Source organism: Haemaphysalis longicornis, unplaced genomic scaffold (genome assembly GCF_048455015.1).
Source record: "Haemaphysalis longicornis isolate Haplotype H1 unplaced genomic scaffold, Haemaphysalis longicornis Haplotype H1 scaffold_2, whole genome shotgun sequence".
NCBI lineage: Eukaryota > Metazoa > Arthropoda > Arachnida > Ixodida > Ixodidae > Haemaphysalis > Haemaphysalis longicornis.
Window position 1 is genome coordinate 8822562 of NW_027526295.1, and position 20937 is coordinate 8843498.

Genomic DNA, 20937 nt, shown 5'->3' on the forward strand with positions numbered 1-20937 from the left:
GCGAACTGTCTAGCGCTTATGACGCAAGTATTTCAGGTTACCTTTTTTGATTAAGCGACTGATGTAAAGTCTCTGCAGAAACAATTCGCATCTATTGTGCATTACACAGTTTGAGTACATTTGTGCCTAGAGGATGATCTCGTGCGTTGGTCTTGAGGTGATCGCCTTTTTGGCTGGAGTCCCTAGTCCGGGATGCCATGGCTTGCCGCAGCACGAAGAGCCCGGGTCACCAGGCCACGCTGGTTGTCCAGGACCGCGCTGGTCATCACGGCCTCCCACCGCTCCGGTGAATGCGCCAGGACCTTCGGTAGTTTCTTGACGCCCTTAAACTCCCGCACGATGTGGTGAGGGGTGTTGGGCGTTCCGCTCCAGAACTGCCATTCGAAGCTGTGTAATGAGGGGTACATCATATGCAATTGTGTGGCATGTGCAAATGAATTTGTCTGAAGTCTTCGTAGCTGCGTTGATTCTTCTCTGGTGAGCTTTGGATGTGGAGGAATTTCAATACTGAACGTCACAATCAGAAAACGTCATCACGCCCGGTAAGATACAGCAGTCCCGATCAGATCGTGCCTATGAACGTAAAATGACATATTTAAATACCTTTTTTATTGATACTATCAAGCGTGGAACAGACTACCACAGGAGATTACGCAGCTAGACTCCAATGGTAAGAGCGCCGTATTCATTGATTAATTATAAGATTTAACGATCCGACGCTGCACAGACGACGAGGCGCGCCGTTGAGGGCTCTGGATTAATTTTGACCACCTGGCGATCATTAACGCGCGCCATAATGTCAAACACACGGGCGTTTTCGCTTTTCGCGTACATCAGAAGAGCGGCCGCCGCGGCCAGGAATCGAACCGGCGTCCTTGGGCTTACCAGCACAACGGCTTAGCCACTGAGCCACAGCGTCGGGTCGAGCGGGCCGTTGCGAGTGGCGTAATCAACGTGCTGTAGCTCCTGGGCGGGCAACATTATGTTTTATTTTGACATTCCTGTGTCGGATAATTGTCAACATCTTGAATGCTTGCAGTGTTAGGCCTCTATTCGCATATATACAATGCGTTATTTGTTTGTGTGTAGCTCGTATTGAGCGATTCCTCCTCCTCCTAATACCTTAAGAGTGGAAAATTGTTGAACGAATCCCGTAAAATGACCCTGTAATATTTCACCCATCCACCTTGTGAGGGCCCAAGGGCCCACAATTTAAATAAATAAATAAATAAATAAATAAATAAATAAATAAATAAATAAATAAATAAATAAATAAATAAATAAATAAATAGTATTTGCTATAGTGGGATAAGATAGATTAAGGTGGATCAGCGTGAATTAATATAAATTGATGTAGATTAAGAGGAATTAAAACGGGTTAACGTAGGGTAACACGAATTAAGGTAGATTACGATGAATTCAGACACATTGAGATGTATTAGGTGATAAAAGTAGGGACTATGGTGGAATAAGATGAATTGAGATGGAACAGGGTTGTTTAAAATGGAATAAGTTAGATTACGCTGCGATTAAGGTGGCTTACGGGGGTACTAAAGTGTATTAGAATAGAGTAGGATAGATTGAGAGGGATTAGAATGGAATAAGGTGGATTAATGTAGACTAAGAATGGAAAAATGGCGTGGCCGCTGTGTCGACGCGCGGACATTTCTATAAAGGGTACATGTTGCAGTAGCACGCCAGACTTGAGCCTTCAAAGCACGTAAGAAGGCTTAAACGTCCACAGAAGTTTTCTCCACTTATCGCAGTTGGCTAGTCGATCCGCGTCCTTGAGGAATAAGGCCCCTCGTGGGACACAGGCGACTGATCGCACAGCGAAGCAAATGAGGTGCGCTGCTTGTGTCGTCGCTGAACTCGCGATGAGCGACCACGACGGATACGTTAACTTGCGTTGCGTTGCCCTCTCAGCGCAAGACCTGAGCACTTCAGTCTGATCGAGTAGCCATTTAATCAACTGGGTGCAAAGTCTGCCCAGTTTTCTCAATGTGTGAGAAATGCCATACAGTTTCACGCAGTCAGATGATTCGAACAGAGTCGGTTACCAACGTTTCCACCTAACACACTACGAGACTTTGGAAAGGTACACCTGCCATCACAGGCGTCGCGTTGGGCTGTGCGCTACGTTGCAGATGTTTACACCGTGTTTGCCTGGCAATACTGTTCACCTTTGCCGTAGTTACTAAGGAATGATCGAATTCTCTGGGGCGCATTGCCGATTGAGATAACGAACAGCTCTGCAAGGAAGGAAGACAATTTCAGGCTGCGGCAGACAGCGGCTGTCAGTCACCAATGGGGATAATTGACGGCAGACCTGGGCTATGCATTTAACTCGCCGTCCACGTCGACCCACCGCCGCCCACTTCGTCTCCAGTACGGGCTAGCGAGACGTCGTCGGGTTAAATAGCCAGCCCGGAGCGGTCGTCTGACGGATGCCGATAAAATCGAATATGCACGTCGCGCAGAATATTCAACTAGCGGCCGCTATTGCCGTCTGCACTGCTATCAGAATCAAGGACAGCATGATTGGTGACTGGCCGAAGGGGTCTGCCTACCTGTCGTGAAGAGTAATCGCTTCAAGTACAGTGGGAGCGCGAGCGAGCGAAGCTACGTCACTCCTTCAGTCATGCTGGATTCGCAAGCCACTCTTCGGAATCATTCCAATAACTCTTTGAGCCCGACTACTGTTTTGTACTGCCTTGCCAAATTTACAATGCTCTGTTCTATTTCTCTCCCTTCACACCACATACATACACACACGTACATACATTCACATACATACATACATACATACATACATACATACATGCATGCACGCATACATACATACATACATACATACATACATACATACATACATACATACATACATACACACATACATACATACATACATACATACATACATACATATATACATACATACATACATACATACATACATACATCCCGTTGACATTTCATGCCTTTCCGTAGGAGCTGGTTCAGCGGACGTGACAGCTCTGCACAATGAGGGATGGAGCTCCGGTAAGAGGCTATCATGCCCAAGAAGCGCTGCAAACTCTTTGCGTCACGCGGGCACGGATACTCTGCAATTGCCTTCAGTTTGGCATCGTTAGGACGAAGCTCTCCGTTGTCTACAACAAAGTCGAGAAAGTCAACCTTGCTTGACGCGATTTGAACCTTTTTGGGAGTGATGGTGATACCGGCGCGCTTCATGCGGTCAAGCACGCCTCTAAGATGCACGAGATGCACCTCAAAGGTACGCAAAAAGACGGCGACGTCATCCACATAGGCCATCGCGTACTTAAAACGTGCATCGTCAAAGACGATGTCCATCAATCTTTGAAACGAGCTCGGGGAGTTCTTCAGCCAAAACGGCTTGCGCACGAACTCGAAAAGATCCCTGTAGCATGTGAAGCCTGTTTTAAGAATATCATACGGGTGCATTTCAATTTCAAAAAGCCGCGGGAGCAACCGAGAGTGGTAAACACGCGTGGAGCACCAAGCGAGGAAATGATGAATTCTACGGCAGGAAAAGGATAAGCGTCTCTTATAGTTACGCCGTTGAGACGACGGTAGTCCACGCACCCTGCCGTTTTTTTTTTGGTGCCAACACGACTGGAGATGCGTGGGCGCTCTGCGACGGCCGCACAACCCCAGGGTTCAGCATCTCCTCGAGGGCGACGTCCAGTTTCGCCTTCTTCTGGAGGCTGAGTGGCCGTGGATCGCAGCTCCAAGGATGGGCGTCCCCACTGTCAATGCGATGTTGGAGGTCCGCCCAGGGGCCTCCGGGAACATTTCAGGAAACGGCTCCAGAACGAAGGCGAGCTGCTGCCGCAAGGACACTCCTCAAGCGACTGCCTGATTCGCTCAGGCAACACCGATTTTGTTGCGACTGCGGCTGATCTTTGCACGGTACAGATATACGTTGACGCCACAAAATGTATCACTTCTGCGTCATTGCCCAATCTGTAACCACCATCCGCCAAGCCAAGCAGTAGGCCCTCCCTAATAATGAAATCTCTGCCCGAAATCATGGGCACCGCCAAGCCTGGGCAGTACGTAAAGCGCTGTCGACACCACCTGATTGCGAAAGAAATGTGCAAGCGCACAGCACCACGCGCTTGAACAACAGCACCATTGGCCACTTGCAAACGGGTGCTGCATTTGCGCAACTTGACAATGCGTGCCCGGTAAAGTTCAAACGCTGTATCGCAATTAGCGACAAACTGCCGCCAGTGCCAATGAATGCGTCAACGTCCGTTCCGAGCACGTAAACAGAAACATGCGATGCTATGGGCTGTGCTCGCGCTTCAACACGACAAGCAAAGGGTAAAAAACACAAGTTTTCGCCATTCGTCATATCCGGAGCGCTTAGCGATGCTTTGGTGGACATTGGTATCGCGGGCCCTACTGTTTCCCTGAAGGCTATTGATACTTTGACGACGAGCCATCACCTCAGGACACTCACGACGAAAGTGTCCAAGCTGTCCACGTCGATAACAGCCGCCAGCTTGATTTCCATTCGGCACGTAGCCCCGCGAACCTCCCGTCTAGACAACCGGACGAGAAGGACCTCTGGAGTGCAGAGGATTTCGTTGCCGACCCCAAAGGGAGAAACTCGGGTCGGGCAGCGTTGAGCCTGCGAGTGAAGAGGGCCTCTTTTCCCAACGCAGGAACCCTGGCTCAAACCGCTGCGGGGAGTTCCCGCCGAGGGATGCACCCTCTAGTGGTCTTCCGCGCTCCAACTGCCTGTCGCCAAGGGCAGAAGGGCGTCGTGCGCGGGGGGAATTCAAGCCCGCCGCAGCCGTACGCGGCTGTGAACTTCGCTCTGGCGAAGTCTCAAAGGTGTCTCTCCATGCACAAGATGGCCCGATTGCTTCCCCTAGTGGCGGAGGGGACACACATAATTCAGCTCCGATATGAGAGCTTCCTCGATTGACCGGGCGGGTCGTGCCATCTCATCCGTGCTCGATTACTCACGACCGCGTAAGGTCGGAAGCGCGGCTGGCGTCGTCGTAAGACGTGCATCACCATTTCTGCGTCAGATGCAGCCGGGATAGTTCGTTTGAAGATCTCCTGGATAACTCGAATGCATTCGAGCAAGACCTGGCGCGGGGGCTGCGTACGTGCCTCCAACTCACGGCGGATGCGGCAGTCGTAGTCGAGAAGCAGGAACTCCTCGCGGAAGCACGCCACGAATTCGGTCCAGGACGCGAACGAGGTCTGGAGTTTGCCACCAACGACCAGCCGAGGCCTCCAGGGCAACCGACAGGACATGGGTCAAGACGAACTCGTCCGAAGCACCCGACGCCGGTAAATACCCCAGACATCGGCGATGCCAAACAGCGCCCGCTCTAAAATCTGTACATTTAATTTCCCCTTATGCTGAATAGCAAACTTCCGCAATAAAAAAAAAACAACAAAGAGGAAGAATACCGCAATGTCCTTTCCGAGAACCAACGGCCGGCCCCACGCTCAGGGCGCCGAATGTGGTGCCGGGGTCCCAGCGCCCGGCCGCGGCTCCCAAGAAAGACACCGTGTCCCAGGAAAGCACACCTTTAGTGAAATCCGAGCCCGCCTTCACACGTCCGATTTCCCCGAAGCCCAGGCACGTACTGCCCCAGTCCCTGGTCTCGTTCCCCGTGCACACGCTGCGCGTGCACCCACTTGCCTCTTTCCCCTCCTTTGCTATGCACAGTTGCCACAATACATACATACATACATACATGCACACACACATACATACATACACACACACATACATACATACATACATACATACATACATGCATACATGCATACATGCATACATGCATGCATGCATACATACATACATACATACATACATACATACATACATACATACATACATGCACACATGCATGCATACATACGTGCACAGACACATACATACATACATACATACATACATACATACATACATACATACATACATACATACATACATACATACATACATACACACTGCTTTATCGTCGTCGGCGTGGATCTCCTGGCGCTTTTTCTGTCCTTTTTCTGCGTCTCGTGACGATATCACCAGCAGTAATTTATTAGGAAAAGAACATGCAAATAGGCATTCAGAGCACAGCGGTGGTTGAAGTCCTCATTTCAGGACTTCATTGGACCTTCTCACCTCTCGAGCCATGTGAACCAGTTCACAAGCGCAGGTCTATCAGCGCCATGAAAAGTAATGTCTCTACAACTCCGTTTCAATTTCAGGCTACAAAATGTAGCGGTCCAACAACGTTTGGCCATTTTTAAGCAGCTTGAAAACATTTCGATTCGTGCGTGCACGCACGAGGTCCGGTTGTCTCCTTCAGAGTGTGACGTACAGGGGAGTGCCAAACAATGAATGGGACCTGCAGAGAACAGAAAAAGTCAGCCCAGTTTTGGAGCAAGTCTCCCAAGACAGCCGAGTTTAGACATCCTCCTTTCCGATCAGAAGTATAGGGTACTTCTGATTGGAAAGGAGGATGTCTAAACCTAAACGGTGTACGGAGAAGCATTGCGTAAATAGGAGAGATGTGTGGAACTTAATTTATTTTATGTATGTCAGCACGTTAAGTACACGGCAAATGTTACCTGAAAAATAGTACTTGAGAGTGGCAACTTGGAAAAATTTATATTCACCATCAAATGTAAAAAAAACTACGGAACAAAGAGAAACAGAGAATTTGTGCTCGCATTATGAAGGGACCCTGCAACTCTTTTTTCGAGTTTTCGACACTTTTTTATATCCTAGATGCTTTCAGAACGTAGGGAACAAGTACGCTTAGTACTTAGAATAAAAAGTCACAAAGTACATCAGCTCAAACGTACTGCTCTATACCATCAGATAATCTGAAAAACTTGCTCAAAAGAATTTTCTATCCTTCTCGGTATTGGCGTGTCGTAGCGCTCTAATTACGTCATTAAAGTGGTTTAGCAGCGATTGACCGGCTTCCTTTCCGTGGCAGCAATAAACGCATTCGATAGCCTCTTCAAAATTCCATAACAGCAAAGCATAACCGGAAGGCGCATCTGCTGCGACGAACGAATCACGCAGTGCCGCTGCGGTGCTGACGATAATTGTACATTTCGCAGTGTTCCAGACGCGAACGATAGAGTGAAAGCGTTTACCCCGCACTGAGCTGCTCTGTGCCGCTTAGTACTGCTTATCGCGTAAACTCCGAGGCAACAGCGACGCATTTAAATGCACCCAGGCAAAACATGGGTTGCAAGCTGCGTGCGCCAGAGTGAGACTTAGGCTCGTTCTTTCTTATAGTTCTCCTTAAAGCCCATCTAATTGAAACAGCGAAAAAAACTGAATCGATTGTTATGCGTCACTGCGAAATAACCGTTATTCGCCAGAATGCCAAGGTTCTAAAATGCGGGGTCTTTATGTAAGCCCGACAATTGAGAGCGGTTTCGCGAGGGCGGCTGATGAGACTGTGCCTCGGATGCGTGACGGCTCAAAGGCGGGTGTGGGGCACATGCGTATGCTGTGGCGATCACCAGGTGTAGCACATGCCGCTTGGTTGCTCCTTTGTACGCCGAGTGGAACGAGTGATGCAGGGGATGCAGCAGGCAGCCCAGAACGGATGACTCCGGCTTGCCGTAATCTTTTCGTTTGGAAATTGTTTCTGCTCGTGCAGTAAGTCTGCCCTGCAATCTCTTCGCAATCAGAACCCACTTTGCTAAATTATTCCCAAAGTGAGGCTTTTGTGCCCGCTTATTCACCAGTAATTGTGAATGACTATCCATTCATTGCGATCTAAGTGAGCACGACTTCTATGTTCGTTACCTCGTACGTCCTTGCAGATAGCGACAGCCGTAGCCAACGACACATCCCAGGCCATTGCAATGATCGTTAGCACAGGGCAGGTCTGAACAGATTGACGCCGTTGGCCGCCTTTTGCAAAACGCAGCCCGAGACCCCAGTCCGCGCGGCCGGCAGGTCGTTGTCGTAATTGCGGGATTGCCATACTGCGCAGGTCTCCCATGTGGCAATTGTGGTGCCGTCGTGTGCCGATAGACGTGTCGTGGTTGCCGGCAATTATGGAGAGAACAAATACGCTACATCGCCCTGGTAGCGAGCAATGTTACATGCGCCTCACACAAAACGCAAACCGAAAGGCGCACATGCCGCGTCTACACTGCGAGCGCCGCGGAATTATAAAGCACTCTGCTGAGATGCAAGCCGTCTCAGAACGGGTTTGCAGCTTTTGACGCTGGACTGCGGTTCGCTATAGCGTGTGAAGCGCCTGTTATTCGCACCGTATTAACACAATACCAAGACAGGCGTAAAAGGAGGCGTGCGTTCCGTAATGACGGTTCGCACACCCTTGTGGGCAGGGATAGACGAAACACTTCGGAAGTCCTTCATTTCTTGCGGAGAATTCGTGTCGATGACGCGACTGACCATGAGGTCGGCTATGTCGAGCTCACACGGTAGTGCCAATAGCCTGGGCGTGTCTCAACGCCCAACACACTCTCGTACAGGTAAGTTGAAACTTGAGAGCTGTTGGAGAAAACGCGAGATCCTTGTGTCTTTTTTGGCACACCATGTCTTGCTCGGGGCGTAAGCAGTTAACGAATTCCGGTTGAGTGAAAGGAGAACGTACGCGTTTCTTTCTTTGGCTCGGATGTTTTTCGCCGAGTGCTGTTATTGCCGCTTCCAATGTATACAAGCTGCGGAGACGTCGTCCTTGCTGGCTTGGCCTCATTCATCACTTTCCCTTATGCCTGGTGATGCGTGGGTGTGTGACTAGATCAGCGGCAATGGGCGATAAGGAAAGCGTAGCGTATGTGAACAAAAACACAGTTTGGTATTTGAAAAGCCCTGTGAGAGTGCCGATAAGTTTTGAAAGGTACATTTTAACCTTTCTTGCACATTAAGTAAGAATGGGAGCTTTGTTGACCACATACGCCATAAAAGTAATACTGCATTTCTGAAATTTGAAGTATCGACCTCCAACACTCTGTGCCGGGTTTTTGTGTAACACGTGAGGTATTTCCAACTTGCTAGGAGTGTAGATTTATAAACCTGTCTCGCCTCCACAGTTTTATGGAAGCGAGTACAGATTCCATAGATTCGGCAAATCCAGATTTTTCGCACCATTCGGGGTTAGTCAGGAGAAAACGGTAGTGTTGCTTTTACGCACTCGCGGTGGTTGCCTGAATCAGTAAAAACGAGTTAGATGTCTGAACAGGCTTGTGAGTGCGAGCAATTACAAGCAACGTCTTAGCATCGGTTGTGCCCTCAGGTGCGTAAGTTAAAAATTCACCATCCCTTCCTAAAGGGAGTCGAGAGAAGCGCGAAAGCTGAGAGTTCATCCAACCTTTCGCTGGAAGTGCGTCCAGTGGATCGTCAAACCTTCGAAGACTCAAATCGCGTGCGAAGAACGAACTCATGGAACGCTTTTTCGCGCACTAAGTAACCGAGCGATCGAAATGTATACCGCTATGGGGCTTAAAAGATAGAAGTAAACTATTGTACTGCCTCTTCATGATCAATGCGTTTTATCTAGAACCGTTCGTTCTTCACGATTTTCAAATAACCGTTTTCGCCTGGTTTCACGAACGCACCGTGTGTCCAGAGACCATGTCAGAGCTTTTAGGTCGACCAAACGGTCTATCGGGGAGTGCATTAGGTTATTGACGGAACCCCATCGGTTCCCCTGAGGAAGCTTTAGCTTTAAAAAGGTCGGATTTTTGTTTTTTTGAGCTCGTATGCTGTGGCGGAGGCTATGAAGACATTTAAGCCTTTATCCTCAGCCTCCCATTGGTTTGGCCAAGAAAACAAAATAAAAAGAAATGGTGGGAGTGCACGCCCGAAATTTCAAGTTTCCTGGAGCAGAAGTTCGGCTGCGGTCGTTACTATTGATTGATTGTAGGGTTTTAACGCGCCGACGCAACGCAGGCGATGAGGCGCGCCGTAGTGGAGGGCTCCGGATTAATTTTGACCACCTGGGGATCTTTAACGTGCGCCGAAATCTCGTACACACGGGCGTTTTTGCTTTTCGCCTCCATCAGAAAAGCGGCCGCCGCGGCCGGGAATCGAACCCGCGACCTCGTGCTCAGTAGCGCAACGCCTGCGGTCGTTACTATCACTCCATAGGCTCCGCCTTTTGAGGCCACGACGCGGTTCCCATTTTACTCGCTTCTTTTGGGCTAAAGAAGCGTTTGTTTGGTCTTTGCGTTTGTTTCTGTGCTCTTCTGTTGGCAATATTTCTTCGCCAACAATTATTCGCTCTATGAAGGGGTGAACATATATTCAGGAATACTTGAAAATATTTAGTTTACACCTAATCCCGATTCGCATTGTTGTGGTTGCCCAGTACGAAACACTGAAACAACTTTCACGGTTTGCCTATACCAAAAATGAGACGTCTATTTTAACGCGTCTGCTAGGTTATAAAGAGTTTCCGAAAAGAAATGTTGCCATTTTAGTATCTTGAAGGTGAATGTTTCAAAAATCCAGTTTCAGTGAGCCCCTACGTCAAGATAAGAATGTGTCCCGAAATACAAGGTCCCGAGGCCCAAAGGAATTTGGCAAAACGTTTACTGAGTCTGCAGTAAAGCGCGCACGCGTGCTTCGGACGTGCCCTACCTCGATTGTTGGCGGGTGCTCTGCGAGGATCCCCGCTCGCCGTTGCCGGCTCGCTGTGTTCCTGCCTAGCCAGGGCCTCGATGACCTGCTGGACGGCCCGGAGTTGTTTCTTGGTCGTCGCTCCACGCGGCTTCCTCGAGCTGCGGCGGTATACGTCCTGAGCTAGCCTCGCTTGGATGTTTGGCGCAGCCCCGTAGCATGTAGTCTAATGTGGCGATCTCCCTGCGGCACATTCTTCACTTGTCGAAGGGGCGTGGTTCTGAGTACATCATGAGCGCTGGTCTCGGAAGCGTGTCAGCATTTGTGATTGCCAGAACAGCAGGGCCTGTGACCTGCTCATCCCGGCCGGAGCAGTCGTCTGCGGGTCAGCCGAAAGGTCTCGGTCATCCTGTCTTCGGCGCTGAAGCACAACGGGCGGCCTTGGGCGCAGCCTGTGTTCAGCACGGGGCACCGTTCGCCGTTCCCTTCGCGAATGGTGTCCTGTGCTGCGCCTGTCTCCGACGTCAGCGATAACTTCTTCGCCTCTCTCCTACCCGGTATCTTCTGATGCTCAGCTCAGACCTAGAAGGCCAACGGACAATCATCCATCAAGCTCAGGCAGCCGCCAGGTCCCAAGGGATACTGGCCGACTCCTAGCAAGGGTATTAAAAACCCAGTGATTGATACTAAATAAAAGTTTTTCATGCATTCATTCATTCTCGCCCAGGTGGCGAAGCTCGATCTTGCGCGCCCGTTTTCTCGCCCCGACCCTGTCTTCCCGCTAAAAATCTACGCTGAAAGGTCTCCACTCCTGTCGACTCCTGGTTGGTGCTGCATCGGACTGAGCGGAGGGAAGCTCTTTGCGAGGCTTAAGCCGCCTGTGCAACCACTACTCCCTATGAGTCCGGCAACAAAGGGTAGGCTTAAAGCTCGGTGCACACGTGACTGGGTGGTTCGGCACTCGAAAAAGCGTGCTGAACCACCGGTCACGCAGTGTGAAGTCGCTATGAAAAGAAGCGTGGATTGCACGAAACTTGCAATTACGGCTCCATGCGCTCACTTTACTCCTCTTTAGCGTGGTTCTTCGAAAACAAAGGAAAACAAAGGAAAGGCTAGGAAAGTACGATTAGAGAACCTTTTTAGCACACTGAAAAAGTCTGACTCGTAATTAAGGCTAGAAGTATGAGCAACGTTTACTTCTTTCGAGCGTTACGGCTCTCGTCTCTAAGACAGAATTTTGCGTCGCACACACGATACATACCTGCAACCGTAACGAAAAAACCGTAACGCCGATGGTGTGGCATCTGGAATTGTTCGTAACACCACCCCCTCGCCAAAGACGACCGCCCGGTCGCGCTCGGTCACCGTGAATGGATGGGTGCGGTGAGGATGAGATGCGGTGCGTATAAACACTGAAGTCCTTTCCGCGGCCAATGACGATGGCGGTCTCCGATGTCGACTGGTCCCCGAACATCGACGCCCAGAAGGCCATGATGAACCGATGAGGGTGCTGGGAACGGCGCCGTACGAAAAGGCTGGGGACATGGCATGGGCGCCATGTCTTGGCTGGTCACGTCTCGTGAAGTCTCGGTTCTTGATCGGCTTCTCATGGGCTGGGGACACGGGGCGGGGGCATTGTCATGTGCTGATCGCGGCGGGGCTGGGGCTGCCCGACATGGCCCGCGTACCTTTGATGACTTCGGCGGTGCCTAGACGTAGCGATGCTGGGGCCAGGATGGGGTGAAACCCGCACCTCCACCAAACATGTTACTTGGCGCAGGACATCAACTATGAGATGCGGACGATGTATTTTACACTATTTACATGGCGGCTATTGCCGAGCTCGCACCGGCTGCGCGTCAGCCACCCTCTCGTCGTCGTCGATGGTGTGACATCTGGAATTGTCCACTAGTTCGTAACAATATTGTGCCCATGCTTTACTAGAAAGTCATACTCTTGACGAATCTCGGCCACAAACTGTTCGTACGGGCCGCGGCGAAGAGTAGAGTGCAGACACTGGAGAGCTGGCCTGGAGTGGCAAAGCAGAGCCAATTTTTGTGGTAATTCTTGCTTTTGGTATAAAGAGCCTCGCGAATAGGTGTGAGTTCGGATGCAGTTGACGTTAAATTGGACAGCTTGAATTGAGTGTCTACCGATATGGCTGGCACAATTACAGCTCCCGCAGAACTGTAGTTCGTTACCGAGCCATCGGTGTAGACATGAATCCGGTCTCTGTAGGCTTCATGTAAAAAGTGCATAGATAGCTGTTGGAGACCTTGTGGTGGAACAGCCGATTTCAAGGTTATTCCCGGGATGATTAGATGCACTTCTCTTCGAGAGGCAACAAAGGGGTATTTATGGTCGTGCCGCAGGTGTGTATCCTGAGGGAAGGCTCTCGCAGTTAGCAGCGACTATCTTAAAAAAGGATGCCTGTGGTCTAGTTGACGGCAAGGATGCAAGGTGGTGTGATGAAGCAACCGAGCGAGATGCCTAATGTGAGCCCGGAGTGCATCCACTGCCACATAGGTCGTTATCAGATGGTCTCTTGCGGTGCATATGGTTGCCGCTGTTGAGGCGCAACGCGGTAGGCCAAGACACATTCGGAGACCTCAAGCTTGCATTGCCTGAATTGCACGCAAGTTGGTTTTGCTTGTATTGGACAGAACGGGCAGGCTGTAACGTAGAAAACCGAGAAATAGTGCATTGTAAAGATGTAGCATTGAGCGTATAGAAACGCCCCACTTCTTTCCAGCCAGAACTTTGAAAAGTTGAATAATTCCAGTAAGCCTTTTTTTCAGAGATGAGATTTGTGCCGTCCATGATAATACCCGATCGATCATGATTCCAAGAAAGCGGTGACTCTTTATGTAAGAAATGGGGTGTCCATTTAAATAGATGCCATACTGCGACATTGTATTACGAGTAAATGCCACCACTGCACACTTATATGGTGCTGTTTCAAGTCCTTGTAGACGCAACAATCCGCAGGTATGGGCCGCGGCTTTTTGAAGGTGTGCCCGAACCTGAGGACGTGAAGATCCTTATGCCCAGATGCAAATATCACCAGCATACAGGGAGAGATCTACAGTGGTTGTTATGGCTTTTTGAAGTCCGATCAACGTGAGACTGAACAATGTCGGGCTAAGAACACTGCCTTCTGGGACGCCCCGAAAAACGTAGTGTTGGGAGGGTGTGCCGTCAGTGGCCTGAACAAAAAATGTCGCCCAGATAGAAACCTTTGAATCCATCTGTACGTTAGGCCACCCACTCCCGCATCCCCCAGGCTATTCAAAACGGTGTCATGTAGTACGTTGTCGTAAGCCCCTTTAATATCGAGAAACAGCGCTGCAGATAGACTTTTGAGCAATTTCTCGTGCTGCACCTATGTCACCAGGTTAATAACATTTTCGATGGAAGAACGGCCTCGCCGGAGTCCAGCCATAGCGTTTCGGTAAATATTGTGGTGCTCAAGATACCGCTCCAGCCGGAGCAAAACCATTCTTTCCTTTAATTTGCCTATGCAACCTGCTAGTCCTATATGTTGATACGGCGCCAGGTCCAGGTCCTGTTTTAAGGATTTGAACCACACTGCTAGATTTCCACATTTCAGGGACCGTGCTATCTTGCCAAGACTGGTTTCTACGACAAAAAAAAGGGTGTGATGGGCTCCTTGGCCTAGGGGGCGCAGGGCGGCGTATGTGACACCGTCTGGTCCTGGTGAAGTTGTACGTCGACACAGAGATAGTGCAGCGTCTAGCTCTACCACTGAAAACAGCAGGTACATGCGGGAGTCCGTGATGTTGGAGCAACGCGTATATCGTCTTGGCTCGGCAAAGCTGTGCCCTGGGCGATTCTGAGACAAAAGTCATCCACAACCTCCACTTCCAGGCGTTTCTGCTGAAGCGCCAAGGCACCAAACGGGCGTCCTTGCAGCGTCATGCTTCGTAGGCCCCTAAGAGTGTTCCAGATCTGAGACAAAGGCTTTCTAGTATCAAGGTTTTCGCAGAATGACTTCCATCGTTGTGCTTGCACTTCTGCAATAGGGCATTGAATTTTGTTTTGTTTACGTCTGACCTCCCGAAGGTCATCAATAGACTTAGTGCGCCGGTATCTCCGTACCGCACGACGGCGAATCGTTCTTAGATGTTGTAAAGCTTCGTCGAACTCCGTAAGTTTGTAATGTATCCGAACACAACGCGTTGTGTCCTCCGCAGTGCTAGTTATGGCGTTTTCGAAGCTCGAGAAAAGCCCTTTGCTGCAGATGTCTTCCATGCGGTGTTTGAAACTTTTCCAGTCTATCCGCCGTAAAATTTCTCCTGGAAGAAAACTATCAAGGCCCTGAATGTTCAGATATGTCGGAAGATGATCGCTCCCATGGGTTTCAATATCTGTAGACCACCGAACACTGCCAATCGGACTTCTGGAGACCAATGCCAAGTCCGGACAACTATACAATATGTTGCTCCAAGAAGAAAAGTTGGGGTGCCATCATTTGCAAAACAAAGCTCATGTCGGAACGCCAGTGAGACAAGTCTTCGACCTCTTAAATTATTGTTCTGGCTACCTCAGAGCATATGGTGTGCGTTGAAGGCTCCGATTATAATCCATGGTCCAGTGGTGTCTCGGATGATTTTTTCTAGTCTCTTGGAATCAGATTTGCGCCCGGATGGAGATAGTCAAATCTCGGTACAACGAACACCACATTAACGAACTTTTCAGATTAACGAGCATTTAGGAAATCCCACGCCGACTGCTTATAGTTTTAATGCAAAATTATTTCACTTCTACGTACTTTAGAATAGCGAACTCCTCAAAATAGCGATCGTTTTATTTAGTTCCGTGCCATGTTAACAACGCCTCAGTACTGCGAACTCAAATTTTCCAAGCTGGCGATTCTTAGATTTCCATTAAACAATCGCGGCAACCGAGCCGTATGCCAGCAGACCTCACGGCAAAGCGCAGACCAGAAAAGGACGCCTTGCACCTTGCTCCGGGGAATGCGCGAGCCGATGCAAGACGGAGAAAAAGAAGGTGAGAAGAAAAATATGAAGAATGAGTGGCCTTCTCCGTCCAGAAAGAAAGCCGCTGCCGCACTATTCTCGTCCCACCCCAAGTTTTTCTACGTTCCGTCGCTGCTCGGCTGGCTTGCTGGATCTTCACAGACATCAGCGGAGTTGACAGCAGAGGACATTCTCCAAAACGTGAGTGTTCAGGATGAAGAAGGCAGCGAGGACGGCATGAACGACGATGCCACTGAGGGTGCCGCGGCAGCACTCGAAGACTGCGACGAGCACGTCACGACTGCGGATGTGCTGGACAGCATACGTAAACTCCGCACATTTACAGGGAAAAACCCCACGGCCACTGAATCAGTCCACAGGAATATGGAAGAGTTGGAGGCCTTCGTGCTAGGCGGCTTGTGGTGCACGCACCAGAAGAAAATTGCCAACTACTTTAAATAAGCGTGCATTGTTTCATGATCACTTGTGCATTTTTGGGAAAAATAACTTCAAGGATGTACTGCTGTACACGTACGTCGTTTTAGGCATTGAAATGTTATTTGTTGTCTTATATATTGCGATTTTCTCTACAACTACCTTTCAGAATAACGAGCAATTATCCGCGGCCCCCTGAACTCCGTTATACTGAGATTTCACTGTATTAAACCGCTATCAGCGTGAACGATAAGCCCTTCTTTTTCACCGTGAGGCATGGCGTGATCTACAGTGGTAGCGTCACTCGGTCTGCGGTGCCCTTTCAGGCCGGCGGACTCCGAGGAGGATCCAGGCGACGCGTACGGAGAAAACCTGCGTAAAGAGGCAGGCAGTCTTGCCGAAATGATGGCTAAATTTCTGAAATAGCAAAGAAAAGAGAGACGAGATGCAAGGCAGCTAACTACAAAGCTTCTTCGTCGTCGTCACTGAGGTAAAACGCGGCGTGCGTCTTATGCGTTCATACCGTTCAAAAAACCCTCTCTTTGGCATCGCGCTAAGCACTCACATCTTCGCTCGTCGGGCCGGTTTGTCGTCGTGCGGGTAACGCGAGTGCATCGTTATTTCTCTCTGTGGTGCATGGCTCTGAATTTAGCAGCGAGTGTCTCGTTGCCTGAGGTAATGAAATGTTCTTTTCCCTCGCAGATGGACAGCCCTCTTCGCCCCGCATGCACATCGAGAAGCAACGGTACGATGGCTGGTACAACAACTTGGCGCACCAGGACTGGGGAGCAGTCGGTACGTCTCGCAGATGGTTGTGTGCGCAAATTATCTATATGGGTTATCTCCCGCGGAGTCATGTATGCCAGGATGTATGCCACGACGAATAAATTCGCTCCGCGTAATCAGCGCTGCACCGTGCTACGTCACCGATTCGTCGTGTATCTGCAAAACTGCTCGCGCATCTGGTTGCTGTGCCGCAGGGGTCGTCAAAATACGATAGCCTTCTGCCGACCCTGCCTCCGCTCTCGACTCCTGTCGGGGTGAATTGAAATCGGGGTTTGTTCAGTGCAATTTAATTTTTCTGCCTTGGCTGGCGCGCCGTCTGTTGCAACAGCGCTAACATTTTTCATTTACGTTTTTATTTCTTGTTCTGCCTGGAACAGCACGGCGATCTCTTCTTTTTCTTCTTGCTTGTAGATCGCACGGGCTCGACCCTTTCGGCGCTATTCTAACCCGTTAGTTTTCTTTTCACTTGTTATCGTAAGAACGAGCCCGACGTGCATCCTTAACTAAAATATTGCAGGAGCTCTGAGACAGACAGACACACCAGAAATATCGCGTTTAAGTGACCCATGAAACACCGAAGAACAACTATAGCACACTAAATTTTTTACACCAGTTTTTGGCCAACAAGGGGTAGCATATGTGGACAAGGGGGGTTGCTAGGCCATTACCCTTTTTGTCTTGAATCTCAACACCCTTTTCGTAGCTCTAAACCCTTTCGTGTGAAATAATGGTGCTGATGAACTTCGCCACCCTTGGCTTTTCTTGGGGTGTTCAAAGGGTGTTAAAAAGGTGTTCAGTTGTTCACTGAATAAGGCCTTGCATGCATGTATAATTCCACTGTAAAGAACAATACATCCCCTTATACCCTCCTCTACTCCCAAGAAATGTTCGAAAGCAAAAAAAAAATGGTCGTCTGCAATGATCGCTCGTTTCCATATGCACTGCGCCTCATGCCCCAGTTGGCTGTGTGGTGAAAAGGGTGTTGACCGACTGCAACACGCTTGGCGTTCTGTAGGGTGTTGAAACGGTGTGAAATTGGTGTTCAGTTGCAAAACAAAAGAACAGCGTACCTGGGGGTTTACTTGGTTTCATCCAGTGTTGCTAAGTTTTGTTACGTTTGCTAGGTTTTGCGATGTTCTTGCTAAGCTAGGATAAGCTCTGAGGGGTGAGGCCAAGTTTAACGGTATTTTACAAGGCTGTTCCAGTGTGTTCCCCCCACTGAAAGCGGATCCAAGGGGGAACAAGCTAGGTCGACCACCAGCTATGCTGTTTCTCCAGCCTTGCAGCACTATTGCAAGCTCTGCCATTCGATTCGCCGACGTTCATTTCTGCGCGTCGTTTGTGTTTTTTTAAATTCATTGCGGCGCACACCTTCACACAATTAGGCTGTATTTCTTCAAGAACCCTGCGTCGGGCATGGCTATGTTAGAATACGGTGATTCGCAGACTTTGTTTATGTAGATTTCGTTTCGTAATCACTATCTTCTGCGACACTGCCTGCATACGAAGTGAAGGCCAACGCGGTTTTTGATGCAGGCGCTTTTATTTGTTTTGTTTCGAATACACATGTCTGAACGGCAGCTGATGGAGAACGGAGTTTTTGATGCAAGCGCCTACTTTGTGTCTTATTTCTAATCTGCGGGCTGTTGAACGCGTCACACCCATTAGAAATTCCTGGCCCGGCTCATTGGGACGGCAAAAGTAAACGACAGCTGGGCGCACCTTTTCGCCACACGTTGCCGAGAAACGTTTTTTTCGTTAAGGCCAACTACAATCCCACGTACATAACATTTCTTTAGATGACTTCGCCTATTGTGCAACGTGGTAGAACAAGGGCAGTTGAATAAACGTTGGTTCTTCCCTGCCCAGAGAGCCAGCTGGTGCGGAAGGCTCCGTCATCGTACGCCGACGGCGTGTACATGATCCCCGAGGGACGGCCGAGCGCGCGATCCCTGAGCCAGGAGCTATTCAAGGGCGAGGACGGCCTTCCGTCCACCCGCAACATCACCGTGCTCTTCGTCTTCTTCGGTGAGTGGCAACCCAGCACGCCTGCTTTCAATAGTCGGTAACAATGGGAGCAATATGGTACTCCGTTCACAGAGGGACTGGCATCACCTTTCACTTTGCAGTCAGGAAAAACGGTTAACGTGGTCACTCGGGTATTTGAATTCCGTGGTCTGTTCTTATTCATGTGACGCCATGTAGTGAGGTGTGCATTAAAACCATGACAAGAAGCCGCTGGACCGGGACTGTGAAAGGGACATTCAGGTGGGTATTAAATATTGTCTGATTACTTGTGTATGCCTTATTCAGAGAGAGAGAGAGAGAGAGAGAGAGAGATCTTTATTGATACTGGCGATTTTAGTTACGGCTTGCTAATTCAGGGGTTTTTAAAGACGACAAAAAACAATAAAATATATGATGGCGGTGACAATCTTTACATATATATACATATATATAGTTCTCTATAGACACTAGTTCAGTCCTGTAATTTTTAATTAAGGAAGTCAGCAGAGTTTCTGCTCGCATGGTGGGCTCGTTTAAAGGCCCAGCACGTCGCTCAAGCGGCGCCCCCGGGACGCTAAAAGAAACGTTCAGCGCTGAGAAAACAGCGTACATTGAAGAAAGCGTTGGTGTGAATTTTCGCGAAGAGTAATTGAAGTTGGTCGCTAATACGACTGTATTATTACGCCGACTTTCATTTACTCGTCGTAGTCCACCACCAAGCCACAACTTCTCGTCTAGTGCCTATACATGACCGCCTGCGGGGAGTACGATTACGGAAGACAGCTGTAACTCTTGTTTACTCTGAACTATCCCGAAACAAATAACATGACAAATGGCTGCTAAGATGATTCGAACATTACGCCGCGTATAATCTACTTTTCGTAATTACAGTGACGTTGCAAAAATTCTGGAATTCCCGTCTGCTGTCAGTGCAGGTGAGGGAAGCGGGCAGCCTAATTCTGTTTGTCGGTTGAAATGAAACCGCAGTCCTTCCAAGTTTCATTCAGCTAATCAAATAATAAGTCTGCTCAGTGGCAAAGTGCCAAGTACGTGTTTCGTTTCGTGCAATCCTTGGAGTGTGCCCGCTGTTGGCTTCCCGTACTTGTGCACAGAGCGGAAAAGCTGATTATTTTATCGAATACTGGCCTCTCTTTTCTACTCACGATATCCCACGGAAATTAGCGTCAAATGTTTTCTGTGGAACACAGTCGTGACGCTACTAGCAGTAAGGGTTTGTACACCGAAGCCACATCAGCGGTGTTGAGCATGCGCGCACTAGCCACGCAGCGATTAGCTGTTCATTTTTTTCGCTTTTGCTCCACTAAACGGTGGTAAGCCAGCCTTGACCTAGTGGACACAGTTTAAACCGGCCCAACAAAAGTTGCGGCAGCGCTGAAGCCGACAGACAGCGTTCTCTCCTTCATGTGCTCTGTAGTGTTGAACGCTGCTCGCCGCGCATCTACACAGTGTGTTTCTTCGTAGTCTGTGTTTGGTCTTTCATCTCCTCTTCCTCCAACACTGTTTTTCATCGCGGGCTTCTCATTTATTTTTGTGAAAGCCCATTCGACTTGAATGTTGATAGTGTACGTCGTAATGTTTGCTTCCGCATTGTGTTTCGCTTTAAATATGCCCAACAATCCTGTGCGGAAAGCAAAGGCGGCGTGTATGAACTTGTGGCAGTAGTTTGCAAGGGTTTTCTGTTTCGCATTCAGGCCCGCTATTATGCAAGGCTTGTAGGAGGCACTCGTGGTTTTTCGCTGCGGGAACAATCAATGCAGCAGGAAAATGGCGGATGAAAGCTTGTCCCGAACTGCCCGAAACCGCGGGCCCAAGAGCGGCAGAGAAAGACATAAAAGTTGGCAGCGTATTTAAAATGGTGCCCCTTGCTTTCGCGCAGGTCAGGTGATCTCGTCGGAGATCCTGATGGCTAGTGAGCCGGGCTGTCCGATCGAGTTTCACCGCATCCCCATCAGCCGCTGCGACGAGATGTACGACAGCAAGTGCACGGGCGAGCGCTACATGCCCTTCCACCGGGCGCACTACGACGTCAAGACCGGACAGTCGCCGAACAACCCCAGGGAGCAGGTTGGTCGCCCT

General features: G+C 49.5%; 1 protein-coding gene across 1 annotated transcript in view; it reads left to right on the forward strand.

Moving 5' to 3' along the window:
• Positions 1–20937, forward strand: part of Duox (dual oxidase) — a 303578-nt gene that overhangs the window by 129191 nt on the left and 153450 nt on the right. The window contains exons 2-4 of the mRNA XM_077697674.1: positions 16750–16842; positions 18703–18861; positions 20738–20925. Coding sequence (XP_077553800.1) covers positions 16750–16842; positions 18703–18861; positions 20738–20925 — 440 coding nt within the window. The remainder of the gene's footprint in view (positions 1–16749; positions 16843–18702; positions 18862–20737; positions 20926–20937) is intronic.